Source organism: Orycteropus afer, unplaced genomic scaffold (assembly GCF_000298275.1).
Source record: "Orycteropus afer afer isolate SDZICR_OR568_19922 unplaced genomic scaffold, OryAfe1.0 scaffold00295, whole genome shotgun sequence".
NCBI lineage: Eukaryota > Metazoa > Chordata > Mammalia > Tubulidentata > Orycteropodidae > Orycteropus > Orycteropus afer.
The window spans coordinates 755,814-771,053 of NW_006921882.1; the positions used below are offsets into that span (position 1 = coordinate 755,814).

Below are 15,240 nucleotides of genomic sequence, written 5' to 3' on the forward strand. Positions count from 1 at the left end.
TAGGGCTATTTGGCCATGGAGTTGCGTGCACAATTTCAGATGTAGAGAATTGTTTTTCTACTTTGTGTGGTCCTCTCCTTTATGTGTTTCCTCCTGCCCCAAAACATACCCTGGAGGCAGAGCATGTGTGTAGACGTCTCAGCTAGTAGTAGGAACATCAGAAGTAGGAAGGGATCAGGGTGGTACCTAATGCTGGGCCTTTAGTCCATAACACAGGAAAATGAACTGGGTGCCGGGTAATTTTTTGGTAACTTTGTTTATTTTTTTGCAAGGAACAGGAGTAGAGTAGAATGCTTGTTATAAATGAGAACTAAACTTTTGTCTCTTCCCTGGGCTGGTAAATTCATTGTGGATATGTATTTTATTTGCTTATTCCCTCACAGTTTCCTGGCACTCACCATCTATGAGATGTTGTTGTTTACTGTGAACCCATTCATAGCAACTGTAAATTTTAGAAAATACCTGAATAGATGCTGAAGCCTAGAAATATGGCTGTTATGTGTAATTATAAGTTATTTTCTTTGCCTTCTTAAAATTAACAAAATAATTATCCCACCTGTGTCCAAGACATATTAAATTAAGCATCTGGTGGGTTCCAGAATCTATCTGGGGGCTTTATCTCAGTAGTTATTGCCTTACCCATCATGTACACATTAGGAAATGAAGGTCTGAAAGTAAACTGACTTGATTTGTTCATATAGCCAGTTAGTACTAGAATGAATAATTTTAAAACTGATTAAGTTCTAGATGTTTGGATTTTGATTTAGTTGATTTTTCAATTAATACCTGTCTACTTGTCTTATTTATAGTCTGTCAGTAGAATGGTATCATAAAAATGAATGTAAACTAATCAATATGATTTGTTTGTATACAGTGAGAGAGTCGAAGAAGCTGCTGACCATACTTATGAAAACTACGATAAAAATTAGTAAAAGAGAAGGGAAAGAATTGCTTTTGTATTTTGATGCATCACTAGAAATCACTCATGTCACTCAGAAAATTTTTGGTGTGAATAAGTATAAGGTAAATGTTTTAATTCTTCCATAAATATTTACTACTGCCACAATTCTGGAAACGTTCAGTTTGTGCTAGAAGTTTCATTGTTACTGTTCTTTTTATTCTTTCCTAGAATTCTTAAAACTGAAAATTTTAGTTTTGAGACGGTACCATGAAGTAGCCATTATTTTGTTAGCCAGACCCTTTGAGATAGTTACTAGAAAGCATCCCAGAAGACAGAATGAGCAACAGCTGTTCAAACATGTAAGGAATTCTTGGAAAAGTTGTCATGAAGGCCCTATTCTCAAGATATTAAACATTGCTTGTGAGAGTTACTCAAATAATACCCTAGAAGAATAAATAAGTAGTATAAAAGAATGAATTGAGGAAGTTGAGGAAAGAGGTTGCTCCTTGAGAATCAGATTTGAAATATTATTGTGGAGGTGGCCTTTGACTTTGAAAAAAAAGGATCAAATTTAGGTAAGATGCTTTCCAGGGTTGTGGAGGACGTTACAGACCAGAAATTGTTTAACTGAGAATCTGTGGTGGCAGTTTATATGATGTTTACGGGACGTGTATTCTGCTGACAAGTTTGATTGGTGATGAAGATTTATATTAGAGGGTACTAGGAGGTAAGTTTGATGAAGAACCCTTGCAGAGGGACCAGACTAAGGAGAGTCACTGAAGTCGCCTGAGTGTTGCTACATGCAAAGCCGTTGTGTAAGGGAACCTGGCAATTTTGAAGGAAACAGGAAATAATTGCCTTAAAGAAGAAAGAATTGGGAGAAATGACACCGATTTATTTATTTTAATTTTAGGAATTTACCAGAAAACAAGGTATTTCAGTTGCCAAAACATCTGTGCATATACTTTTTGATGCCAGTGGATCCCAGGTATATCTCTCAGTTTTTCTCAATGGACTAAGCTTAATCTTAGAAAAGAAGACAATAGTAAAGTTGATTTTACAGAGTGAATATCTGAAAAAAATCAGTTGTCTCAATAAAATACATGTAATTTTTTACCATGTTATTTCTAGTCCCCCAGAAGCACCTCGGAAGAAAGGCCTGGTGATTTGCTTCTGAAAAACCAGCCATTGAAAACCCTGTGGAGCCCATTTCTCCTCTGACACATGGGGGGAGGGGTTGCCAGCAGTAGGGTGGTGACTGTAGGGCAACTGATAAATGACAGTTTTAGTGCAGAGAGTACACAGCTATGAAATCACCTGAAAAATTAGGAGTGTATTTCCCAGCACTGAAGCATCGTTTTGTATCTGTTAACATTTGTTTGTATCTATTAATATTTGAAAAAGTGGATAGTTTTTGTTGGGCCACTTTCTAGGCATGCATATCATCACAGGACTTAAAAATTATAATAGTACATGGGCAGTAGGGGGGGTTGACCTTGGTAAGTGGGAGATGAGTTGAAGCATTCTTAAGATACACAGTGATTTTTAAGAACTTTTAAAGGGCTTTTTTTCACATTCTTCAACAGATTCTAGTGCCAGAAAGTCAAGTCTCTCCAGTTGAAGAAGAATGTGATAGTTTAAAAGAAAAACCTAATCCCCCAAAGGCCTTTTGTAAACCTCCAAAATATGTCAAAAACACTAATCAAGAGGACAGAAAAATTAGTCAACTCCAGGTAAATAATGGTATCGAAGTTATCTTTTATAAAAGTGCCGTAAACCAGAGTATTGCTATACCTAAGTATAGAAACAACACCTGGAATTTATGCATCAGTCACACTAAATTAAACTTTGATCAGTAACATTTTAAGAGTTTTCCCCTGACTTCTACAAATGCAAATAAAAAAATAGTGTGTTTTAGCAAATTGTATGTCTCTGTAGATGTTGGGGGGTGGAAGGTGAAGTACATACACTTACAGATCCCAAACTGAAGAGGCCTAGGAGACTAGCTACTGCTTTTGCATCTGTCTGGTGTCTGTTCTGTTTTTGCACTCCGCTACAGTGTAGAATATGAATCGGTAATGGGACATGTATTTGCATAAGGAAAGAAAGCAAAGGATGAGGCTCTTTGTCCTCCTCTCCTCTTCCTCAGTGAAGGTATCCTCCAGGCCATGTCCAGAAGGCCTGCATCCCAGCTGCCTTCTGCACACCTGCTGTGCAATTAGACATTGCTGGCAGTGATGGCAAGGAAGCCCTTGCTGTCTTGAGGCCTTTCCTTCCTTGACCTCCACTTTGGCACCTTAATTCTCTTCCTACTCTCACTACATCAGTGTGTATTTCTCTTCCACCTCGTAGTGTAGACCTGCTCCAAGGACATGGTGCCACCCTTCAGAATGTCTCGGGCCCTTCTCCCTCTGAGCGTGTTTGCCTTCATGTGCATGGCACCAAAGGTTGTCTCTACCTGCTCTGCTGGCATATCCTCACGAAAGCCTTTTCAAAGCCTTTATTGAAGTCCGACCTCACACTCTATGCTTTGCTTCAAATTGGATTCTGCTTCTGTACTTCAGTTATGTTAATCACTAATGGTGCTGGTGGTCTTGCCTTCCAGATGTAGAGTCAAGGTTGTGGTTCTTTTCACAGTATCTCTCACCCTTTCCTCCTCATTCCTCTACTAATACCTCATCTCCTTCCCCCACTCCTCACACTTAGTTTAATGCCGTGACCTCTTAATTGGTCTTACACCATCGCTTCATCTGCCAGCCAGCTCCTGTTGTGTGCAGCCACTGGATGCTCCTAAATACCATTATCCCGGTAGGATCCACCCACTCAGACAGTGCTAGGAGCTCTGTGTCCATGACACTGATTCTCGTTCTAAGACCTCCTCTCGTTTAAGTTGACTCTTTCAGTCAAGATTGCAGTAGCAATCCTTCACTTTAGTGAGGTCTCTGTACAGCTCATTCTTGGCTCTAGACCTTCACTCACCTGGCTGGTTTCCCTTTTTCCCTCAGGCGTCTCAGGCACACATACATCTGCAAGTCTCAGTTCATTTCACTTTCACTATCTTTCTTTTTAATTGTGAATTGGGTGAAAGTTCCATACAACACTTCATACACATTTTGTCTCATGACATTGACTGCAATCCTCACAATGCAACAGCTCTTTTTCCACTTCCTCCCTAGTTACCTCCTTTTCTCTGTGTCCTTCCCACACATTCCTGCCCTCTGAGCTGTTTCCCTATGCAGATGCTGCCCTTCAGATCTCCCAGGGTTCATTGTTATTTCACTTTCTTCCTGGAGCTTCTCTGACTGTTTCACCTGTTACTGATCTCCTACTATGAGCATGTGTAACACACAAGAGCTCCCAAACACTTTGGCATGTTTACGTCACTCACTTTTCCCCCCTTTTAGTCCCATGTCCTCTGTTATATGAAAAATGTCATCTTATATTTCCCTAAATGGTTTGGTTAAATGCCTACCATGTTTCCAGTTAGTGAAGACTAATCTTCGAAGCATTTATGTGAGTCAGTGTCTTTTCAGGTTTAATACACTACACTGTGCAATCAACATATAGGAAGTAAGTGGCCTTGAAAGGAATCTACTGATTGAATAGCTTGTTGTCAGGATAATTTTAGAATTCTCTTTCCTCCTACCCTCCACCCCACATACATGCCTGCTGACAAATGTGTTCCCCACCTTAGTGTCAGATGCCTTCTGGGCCTCTGTATGGTTATGTCCCCATCCACCCTTTTCTGTGACACCGTTGAAGCCCCTGACTCTGCTTACCAACTTCTGTTGCTCTTGCAAATCCCTCTGGGGTGATGTTCTGGAGAATACAGACTGTGCTAGAGCCACTTGACTTGTGTGTGACCATGTCTCTGAGCTCCAGAGGTAGCTTAGTCTTCAGAGAATATTAAAGCAGTTTTCAAAATATGTGAAGATATTAAAAAATAATTTTGCATATATATGTATCAAAATGTAAAATAGCTACATTCATGTGATAGAATAGGTATTGTGAAATTGTGAGGCGTTGGTCACATAAATACACTCAACTTGTGTTTTCATTAACAAGTGCATTTGAAAGTGTTATTTTTCTTAAGTCTGGATATTTTATAAATATTATTTAAAACAATATTCATTAATTGGTTTGATTACATATTCCAAACATAAGGGAAAGGCCCTTCAGGTCAGCCTGAAATACAAATTTCTGCATATCATGTCTTATATAAAATTACTGTTTATCTCAGCCTGGTATTGGTACAACAAGATACATAGACCAGTGGAACAGAATTGAGAACCCAGAAATAGATCCATCTGCCTCTGGTCAGCTAATTTTTGACAAAGGGCTGAAATCCATTAAATGGGGAAGAGATAGTCTCTTTAACAAATAGTGCTGGCAGAACTGTATATCCATCACAAAAACTAACTCTAGATAGGTCAAAGACTTAAATGTGAAACCTAAAACTATGAAGTTCCTCAAGGAAAAACTAGTTGCAAATTTATGGGCCCTTATTTATGGCACAAATAGACTGGCAAGCATAACCTAAAATGCACAAACAGCAGAAGATAGATGAATGGAACCACCTAAAAATTAAATATTTATGTGCTTCCAAAGACTTTTCCAAAAGAGTAAAAAAAGAACCTATAGATTGGGGAAAAAATATTCAGCAACAACATATCTGACAAGGGACTTATCTTTAAAATTTATAGAAAACGCCAGCACCACAACAACAAAAAGACAAAGGATCCAATTAAAAAATGGGCACAGACGTGAGTAGGCACCTCACCAAAGAGGATGTTTAGGTGGCCAACAAACACGTGAAGAAATGCTCACAATCATTAGCCATTAGACAGATGCAAATCAAAACAACCGAGATACCATCTCATCCCAGCATCAGTAGCAAAGTTCAACAAGATGGTAAATAACAAATGCTGGCGAGGATGTGGAGAGATTGGGACTCTCATACACTGCTGGTGGAACTGTCAAATGATGCAACCACTGTGGAAAGCAGTATGGTGATTGCTTCAAAAGTTGGAATTAGAAATACCATATGATCCAGCAATACCATTACTAGTGTATATCCTAAAGAAGTGAGGGCCAGGACAAGAACAGATATAAGCACACCCATGTTCATTGCAGAACTATTTACAACTGCAAAAAGATGGAAAGAGCCTAGGGTGCCCATCACCAGAAGAATGGATAAGTAAACTATAGTACATACACCATACAGAACGCAACCCTAAAGAATAACGTAGAATCGGCAAAACACTGCATAACATGGATGAACTTGGAGGACCTTATGCTAGGTGAAATAACTCAATCACAGAAGGACAATAAAAGTTGTATTAGTTCATTATTATAAAAAGTCAAGGAAAGGTTTATATATGGAAGGAAAGTTTGTTATTTACCAGGGGTGAGAGGGAAGGGGAAGGGAATACCGCAAAAGTAAAAAAAAAAAAAAAAAATACTGTTAATCTTTTTTATGTAGTCAAAGTAAACTGTTACAAGTAAAATTGTAAGATAATTAATTTCAAGGACAGTGCATGCTCACTGTGGTTGTTTCTCATGGTTTAGGTAACTACTCCTAGCAAAAGAAAGGTGTCGGAAGCATCCATGATTGTTCCTGGTACGGATAGATACACTGTGAGAAGTCCACTACTGTTAATCAACACATGTAAGTTTTATGGTCTTAAGATCTAGTAATGTTGTTGTTATTATTATGTGCTTTGGAGTCAGACCCGACTCATAGCAATCCTTCCTCTGGTTGGCAGTCAAGTGCCTTAGGCACTACACCACTAGGGCTCCTAGATCTAGTAATATTTGCTAGAAATCTTTTAAAGTAGGTGTTTTTAATTCAGGGAAATTTTGGACATCATTTATCTGGATGATAAGTTAGGGATGTAAAAATGAATAAAATAGGAGCCAAAATGTGTCTGAATTTAAGGGAAGGTATAATGGGTATCGATATATATGTAGTGTTTCATACCAGTCTCCCGTGTGAACAGCCATGGCTGTGGATGTGTGAGGTGGTGGAGCAGTGTGGGTAAATCTAGTCAGTCAGGCAGCTGGGGCTTTGCTCCTCACTCCAGGTGAGTACTTTGACAGACTATAGAACCATTGTCTGTTCTACACAATGGTACCAGCTGTTTACTTCATCAAGTTTACTGGAGGAGTAGATAAGACTGACTCATTCAGAAAGGAAGGTTGTGAAGCATTTAGACAGTGTTTGTCACATACTAAGTGCTAAACAGTTATTAGTCTCTGATACTGTCACCTAGCTGCTTTAAATATAGTCTTATTTAATCTTTATGAAAATGTGATAATGACTTTCCATTCCAAAAATCCAGTTGCTGACTGGGCAGTTTCCTAATGTCCAGCAGGCTCCTCAAATGTATAAGGTCCCAAAATGAGTTCATCTTCCCACCCTCCATTTCCTGTTTCAGTAAATGGTATCCATAGCCACTTTTTACCTAAGGCAAACATTTGGGAACCATCTTAGGACATTTCTCTCTTACCATCCTCCTCTGAAAAGTACATCAGTAATGTTCGTAGCTGCCATTGAGCCAGCTCCCACTGGCTCAGTTATCACAGCCATATTATAACTGAAGGAAACACTGCCCTGTCCGGTGCCATCTCTGTGGTCATGGTGCCCTTGAGACCGTTGGCTGCTGCTGTTGAGTAGTTGCCTTCCAACCTAGGAGGCTCATCTGCCACCACCACACTGGACAGCATTCTCTTGTGATCCATGAGGTTTTCAGTGACTGATATTTGGAAGTAGGTTGTCAGGTGTTTCTTCCTAGTCTGCCTTATTCTGGAAGCTCTGCTGAAACCTGTCCACCAGGGGCAACCCCACTGGTATTTGAAATACTTGTGGCATAACTTCCAGCCTCACAGCAACATGCAAGCCCCTCCAGTATGACAGACTGACAGGCTGGTGGTGACCCTCAGGAATACCACTAAAAACTCTAACTCAGACCTACTGCCGTCAAGTCTAGTCCAACTCATAGCGACCCTCACTGGGTTTCCAAGGCTGTACATCTTTACAGAAGTAGATTGCCCCATCTTCCTTCCACAGAGCAGCTGGTGGATTTGAACCACTGACCAGCTGGTTAGCAGCCAATTGCCTTAAGTAATTTAAATGAAAAAACAAAAAACACATCTGGTTGTCCTTTGTCTTCTTTTTAAGCAACACCACGAAGAGGAAGAATTAAACCACCACTGCAAATGATGAATTCTGCAGAACGAGCTGCTGTTTCTAAACCATGGGACAGAGGAGTAAAGAACACAGCAGCACTTAAATCTAAACCATCAGAAGGAAGGAAGAGTAGCAATAAGACAGAAAAAGTAATTTCACTTTGAAGATACTTTTTTAAAAACATTTTTATCAAGCTATTATATAAAAATATACTGAACTAACTTCTTCTACTGTGAATGTCTAAGGTGGTTTAACCCTTTCATGACCCAATGGGGCATATTTATATCACCCATCAACATTTTCACCTTCTCAGCTTTCTTGGGAAACTCCTATCCCACTTGTAATATATACTGCTCCCTGGCAGGGGCCTGTATAATTGGTATTTGAAGAACTGAGCCTCACTCTATCAATTCTAACACTAGAATCCACTTGGGACATGTATCCCACATTATGATACCAACATCCATAACCTTTCCCTTGATTTCAGAATGCCTACTGTTACTGAAAACACAAAGTAGCAACAAAAAATTCAAAGCAGACAATAATTTGGTTGTGAGGGGGTTAAAGCACTGACTTGTTCCTATCTGTTTTTCCTGGATATCTTTCCTTGTCCTTAAAGAGGAGCAGGGTCCTTCTCACATACAGCTCACTTACTTTGTTGACAATAAAACGTATGAAAGCATTTGAGTGTTTCATAATGTCCAAATCTTGTATGTACTTTAGTGAAAAGGCAGTCAGATTCGATGCAGGTTCAGAGGTCAACAGCAACAGGAAATTGCTTGTGTTACTACTGATAATGCAGGGTTGTATATGTCAAAGTGTTTATCTTTGTTGTCTGTACTTCCATGTATATTTTGTTTTGTAACATTGGTTGCAATCCTTTCTGTGTAATAGCATGCTTCCACTTCCTCCTTGAGGTTCCCCACTTCCATCTGTCTGTCTTTCCTGTACCTTTCTACTGTCTGACCTTTGTTTTTTGACAGATACTGCCCTTTTAGTCTTGCATGGTTGATTGTACTGAGGAGTATGCTCCTCCCTGGTATTGTTATTCACTTTATAGTTCTATCTGTCGTTTGGTTGAAAGTTGATCCCTGGGGGTGGGTTCCGTTCCAAGTTTGAAGGGTGTCTCTGGGCCACAGTGTCAGGGGTTCCACTAGTCAGACCAGTAAGTCTGGTCCTTTTTATGATTTTGAATTTTGTTCTTTTTTTTTTTTTTTTTTTGCCTTCTCTGTACCGGAGCTTCTGTTGTGATCCTGACCAGAGCAGTCAGTAGTGTTAGCCGGACACCATCTAGTTCTTCTCTGTGGGTCATGGAGGCTATGGTTCATGTGGTCCATTTGTCCTTTGGACTAGTTGTTTCCTTGGGGCTTTGATTTTCTTCACTCTTCCTTGCAAAGATGAGGAGAGACCAGTAGTTACCACTCACAAGCTTTTAAGATCCTAGTCACTGCTCACCAAAATAAGATATAGATTATTGTCTTTACGGACTATATTATATCAGATGATCTTCACGTTCCCCAGGACTGTGACCCTAAGTTCTCAGGCCCAGTAACGCATTCCCTCAAGGTGTTTAATTATGGCTCAGTTTTCAGAACTTTGCCCCCTGTGTGCTCTACTGTAGCCTTGATATTTGCAGCGCATGCAGCTACCTGTAGAAGTACCCTCTGCCCAACCTGTATATGCTCGTGGGTGTATGCCCACTCACCTTCCCACGCCTGTGGAGCTTGCATCTCGCCTCTGTATCTACTCATAAATGTTGTTACCACTCTTACTGCAGGCTTGTGTAGGTACCAGAGTTTCCTTGGTTGTCTAGGATTTGTGTGCTCCTCCCCGTGTCTTCCTTTACCATCCGCCATTACACTGCCCTTCCCCTTGTTGGGTATTGTCTTGCCTTTCACCCACATTACTGTGTGAATAGTAGAACTTCTAAGTTTTCCTGTGATTCCTTAATTCAAGTTTACATTAACATGTCTCCTGTTTTTACAGCATATGAAAACTGCTAATAAGGACAATGAATTCCCAAACCAAAATTTTAGTAAGTATTTTTTTGGTTTAGTGCTGGCAGATCTTTTTAAAATATGTATACTTCTCTGTGCTTTTAACTTCACCAGTGTTCATTGATAAGAAAGATTTCTGCTTAATGTAGTCAGCATTGTGCAAGGTACTTTGTGGTTACCAGGCTAAGTAACATGGTTATTTCCCCAAGAAGTCTGGGTCTTACAGGGAGAGTCAAGATCAATCAATCCATTCATCCCAATATGTTTACGTTTAGAAAACCCTATATCAGCCCCCACCTCCTTCTGCCAACTGTCCCCCAAAATGAAAACTGAAATATTTTTGTTTTATGTAGATAAATGCCAGAATGTTGTTCCTGATTCACAACCTGTGTAAGTATGCAAAAACCCATTAAATCACTTAGCCTGTTATTAGCTTCAGAGGTCATGGATTTAAAGGAAAGAGTCTTTGTATGTTTAGAATGTGTGTTAGATGTACCAGTAATCTTCCATCAAGTGTTATTGTGATACTACAGTGCAGATAGGTGTATACAGTTTTTCTATATCAACCAAGGTAAATTCTTTTGAAATTGAGAGACTTGAAGTAAATGAGTTTTTTTTTTTTTCAATAATAAACTGTTAATGAGAAGAAATTGATACAGTTCACATATACAGTATGATATGTAAGACATAATTACGATAGCAAGGTAGTAGCAGGAATGGAACTTTTTTCCCCCTAATATTCTTTAATCTGATCAATTATATGATAGAGTCTAACTTTCATCATAACTTATAAAAATATCTCCATACTTGGGTGTTGACAAATTACTCTCAGTAAACATTGACTGAATACAAAATTAAAGAGGTATGTCACAGCCATAGGCTAATATTTAAAGATATATTAAACAAATGAAATTATTTTCTAGATTATGTGGCGTTTTAGACAACATCTATGAAAACAAATCTAATTCCAAGTGGGCATGTTGGACACCTGTAACAAACATTCAACTTTGTAATACCCAAGGAGCAAGTACCACATTAAAAGAAACAATGGATCAAGGTGAAACATAGTTTTCTCTGTATGTAACAATAGTTCAGATAACTCTTCCTTTCCTCAGATTTCTAACATTGTAGGTTTTAACACATTTTACGTATAATACGTTTATAAATTTAATAAGAATTTACTTCTTGTTTTTCCACTAGATCTTGTTGTCCACAAAAAACTTACTAAACAAAATCCATCTTCTTCATTATCTGATGATAATTCTGAAGAAACAGGAAAAATGCAAAGTACAAAAGAAATAGTGGTCAGTAACAAAGGCGATGAAGAGGAAGTAGAAATCTGGGACAGAAACAGTCACCAAGAAGAGACTCCTCCTCAGCAGTTGGAGGGGAAGAATCCTGGCCACACCATGCAGAGTGATTGGCGTATTGAGTCCGAAACGACTTTTAAGTCAGTGCTCATGAATAAGACAGTGGAGGAGTCTCTGATCTATAGGAAGAAATACGTATTGTCAAAAGATGTGAATACTGCTGTTTGTGATCAAAACCCTTCTCCAGGGAAAAATGTGGAAAGTCATAGAAAATCAGAGAAAAGTCTGACTCCTGAACTCAATCCCTATAATTTAAAACCAAAAAATACGGTGAGCTTTCAGTGTTTGGATTCTTCCAGATCCATCACATGATTATTTAAGAATATAAGAAAGTAAAGAAGTATGGTGGTTTGCTGCAGATTTCACATTTGTAACACCTCGTTCTTGAAGTCAGTATCTGGGCTCAGTGAGTGCCCTCATACCCCTCAGTAACAGCTCCCTTGTCCTAGCCTTAATAGAAGAGGACTTGGCAGGTGCGCATACCAATCTGGATGGATTACAGAACCTTGAGGCTTTCTCCCTTTTTTAATTCCTCCTACTCTGTCCCTTCAGTTCTGAGCTTGCCTATGGGATTGTCTATGAACTTCTCTTACCGTACTTTGCTTTCTGTTAGAAAGTGACGGCTGTATTTGATTTAACGTTTGTTTTTCTACCTGGCTTAGCACAGCTTCATATGCGAGGCATCCTAAACCTTTCTTAAATTAAGCCATACCAGGGTTTTTTGAGAAAGGACATAAGTGGAGTAGAAGAGGCTGTCCTTCACTTTAATCATCTCTGTAGAGCATGCCCAGGACGTTTTGGATGGTTTGCACTATACTTTGAGACTAAAGTTATACCTTTTATGACAGTTACCATAGCTCTTTTTTGTCATTGCCATCTAGGTGCAGATTTTAAAAATCTAATCAGAATGCGTTTCTGCTGTCAATAACTTAATTGTTTAAGGATTATGAAGATGGCACACAACTGGGCAGTGTCTTGTTCTGCTGTACATAGGGCCGCTATGAATTGGAGCTGACTGGACGGCATCTGACAACAGTGAGAGTTAAGAAGATCTGGTGGTGCAGTGGTGAAAGCATATGGCTGCTAAGCAGAAGTTTGGCAGTTCAAACTCACCAGTTGCTCCACAGGAGAAGGATGAGACAGTCTGCTTCTGTGAGGATTTATAGCCTTGGAAACCCAGTGGGACAGTTCTACTCTGTCCTGTAGTGTCACTGTGAGTTAGAATTGACTCAGTGGCAGTGGGTTTGGTCTTGGTAAGAGAAGAGTGAAGGTCTTTGTAAGCTTTCTTTTGAATTTATCTTCTGTAGGATTATTAATATCTGGGGAGGGAAAGTTTGAGAGTTGATTGAAAATGTTCATGGATTGGAACACTCCAGAGTGCAAATGAAGCCATTTAATGGATCATCTATCTGTAATTGTTGTATATAACTTCATATTAGTTAATTGGTCTTGACCAATCTTATGTATGTGTGTGTATGTATATGGGAATATGTACGTATGCATATGTGTGTTTGTATATACGTATATGTGTGTGTATATATAATTTTTGTTCATAATCAGCAGTGTTCTCTCTTTGTGCCTGATTTGGCTGCATCTTCTTTACCAAATCCTTTTGGGTCACTTTTTTCTTGGTCGTAGTATGTGATCTTTCCTCTCTTTAGTCTTAGCTGTGTAGTTTTCCCAAGTTTCAGGGGAAGTGTGGGCCTTTCTCACTGAAACCAGATAGGTCCATCATTTTCATCATAAACTGTATCTTTGCACTTTAGAATCATTTCACAGAAGGCTGTTCCTTCATTTTTTGGGGGGTGCATCTTATCCAAGCTCTGCTGTGAGTTTTATTAATCAGCATCAGGTTTCCAGAAGTTCTCTTGAGTCTTTAACAGCCTCACTCCCTGTGTTATTCCATCGTCACGTGGGGTTTCCTGCCGCCCACGGGGATCACACTCCAGAGCACAGGCATCTCTCTGACCTCTGTTCACTGGATCAGCCCAGAGAAATAGAACTGTAGTGGTTCAGTGGTCTGGATTTCCCAGGTCAGCTCCAATTAAACTGGAAGATCTGGAATTATACACTGTTTAGGGAGGTTTAATTTTGCAAGCCAAGTAAACTGTCTTCATTTTGGTTATAATTAGTAACTAATAGCATATTACCCATTATATGGCAAAACATATGGCTGATTCCCAGGAAAAAAAAAGTAGAAATAAAATACAATCAGAAGACTTATGTATTTAACGGTATCTTTTGCATTTCCCTTACCAAGTTATCTGAACCTGTATTGATAGTAGTTGTAACACTGAACCCCTTCAGTTTTCTGTGCTTATTTCCTTTTTGGCCTGTGTTAGATCTAAAAGCACCCTGCACAGTTCTGTCTGTTAAAAGTTTGGTCCTGAGTTGTCTTAATAACTAACCAATCCAAGACTTACTAAATCATTTCTGACTCTTTTTATTTTTCTTTGTGGATATACATAGAACTAGAATTTCCTTAAATCTTCTTTTTAGCCTTTATTTTCCTTTGAAGATTAGCTAGTAGAGTTTTAAAGTAACTTACAAACTGTTTCAGAAAGAAAAGTCAAAAGGGAGAGGATTTACTGATGCAGCAGAATCCTTGATGAGCCAAATTCATAAACAATACAAAGCAAAGGATGACATGAAGTCTACAAGAAAATTGAAGGATTCTTTGATGGACAGGTAAGTTCTTATATTTTACACATAAAATTTTCTGTCAGATGTAACTAAATTATTTTACATAGTTTAAAAAAAGTTTTTAACATATGTTCAAATACTATAACTTTCAAGTGGAAAACACATTGTTACTTGCTACTTCTATAAACAGTAGCAGTTTAAATTAACAGAAAAGGAACTGAGTTTGAAATTGGTCAGTCTACTGTCAGATCACATTTTGCATAGTATCAAAAAACAGCGTATTGATAGAGCATATTTCAGAAATCATCTTTAGCATGTAGACATTTTAGAATTTTATTTACTGAGTGCAGTAATTAATAAAACTAAGTATATTTTGGAAGCTCTGTTGGCATAGTGCCTGAGGCGCTTGACTGCTAACCAGAAGGCTGGTGGTTTGAACCACCAGCCACTCCTTGGAAGGAAGGTTGGGCAGTCTACTTCTGTAGAGATACCAACTCAGAAACCCAAAGAGGAGTCAATATGAGTCGAAATCAACTCGACAGCAGTGAGTTTGTTTGTTTTTTTGTTTAATTAGGAACAGTGCTTAATGAAATATGAAACAAATGAGCTGAAATGAGTGATTTTTATGTACTATTAAAAACAAAAACAAACAAAAAAGAAAACACAGCCATCCAGTTGATTCTGACTCGCAGCACCCCTAGAGGAAAGAGTGTTCCCAAGGCTGTCATCTTTTTGGAAGCAGCTGCTTCATCTTTCTGCTGCAGAGGGCGTGGTGCATTAAAACCACCAACCTTTCAGAACTAACTCGTTGGCAACGGTTTGTGTACTATGTTACTTGTTTGCAGTCTTTCCGAAAGTTAATTATTTCCTCTTTACAAAACGTCTGTTTATAGGCTGTCAAGTTATTAATTGAAGTGTAAATTAATTCTAGCCTCATTGTACAGCATGAAAACTGTGACTCTCACGAAAGAATCACTCGTTTAAAATTGTGTGGTACTTCCCGCTGCGTGTACGAGTCACCTTAGAATTACCTGTTACAGGTAACAAGTACATGTTACAGCTATTTGCTCTGAGTGCAATTGCAAAAAATACCAAAGTAGTGCTGTCACTTTTTGGATAATTAAAGCATGTTGAATATGG

General features: G+C 38.8%; 1 protein-coding gene across 1 annotated transcript in view; it reads left to right on the forward strand.

The window, feature by feature from the left end:
* Positions 1 to 15,240, forward strand: part of SYCP2 (synaptonemal complex protein 2) — a 106,262-nt gene that overhangs the window by 45,967 nt on the left and 45,055 nt on the right. The window contains exons 12-21 of the mRNA XM_042782387.1: positions 875 to 1,023; positions 1,815 to 1,889; positions 2,488 to 2,634; positions 6,470 to 6,569; positions 8,082 to 8,239; positions 10,077 to 10,125; positions 10,441 to 10,477; positions 11,011 to 11,144; positions 11,288 to 11,727; positions 14,018 to 14,145. Coding sequence (XP_042638321.1) covers positions 875 to 1,023; positions 1,815 to 1,889; positions 2,488 to 2,634; positions 6,470 to 6,569; positions 8,082 to 8,239; positions 10,077 to 10,125; positions 10,441 to 10,477; positions 11,011 to 11,144; positions 11,288 to 11,727; positions 14,018 to 14,145 — 1,417 coding nt within the window. The remainder of the gene's footprint in view (positions 1 to 874; positions 1,024 to 1,814; positions 1,890 to 2,487; positions 2,635 to 6,469; positions 6,570 to 8,081; positions 8,240 to 10,076; positions 10,126 to 10,440; positions 10,478 to 11,010; positions 11,145 to 11,287; positions 11,728 to 14,017; positions 14,146 to 15,240) is intronic.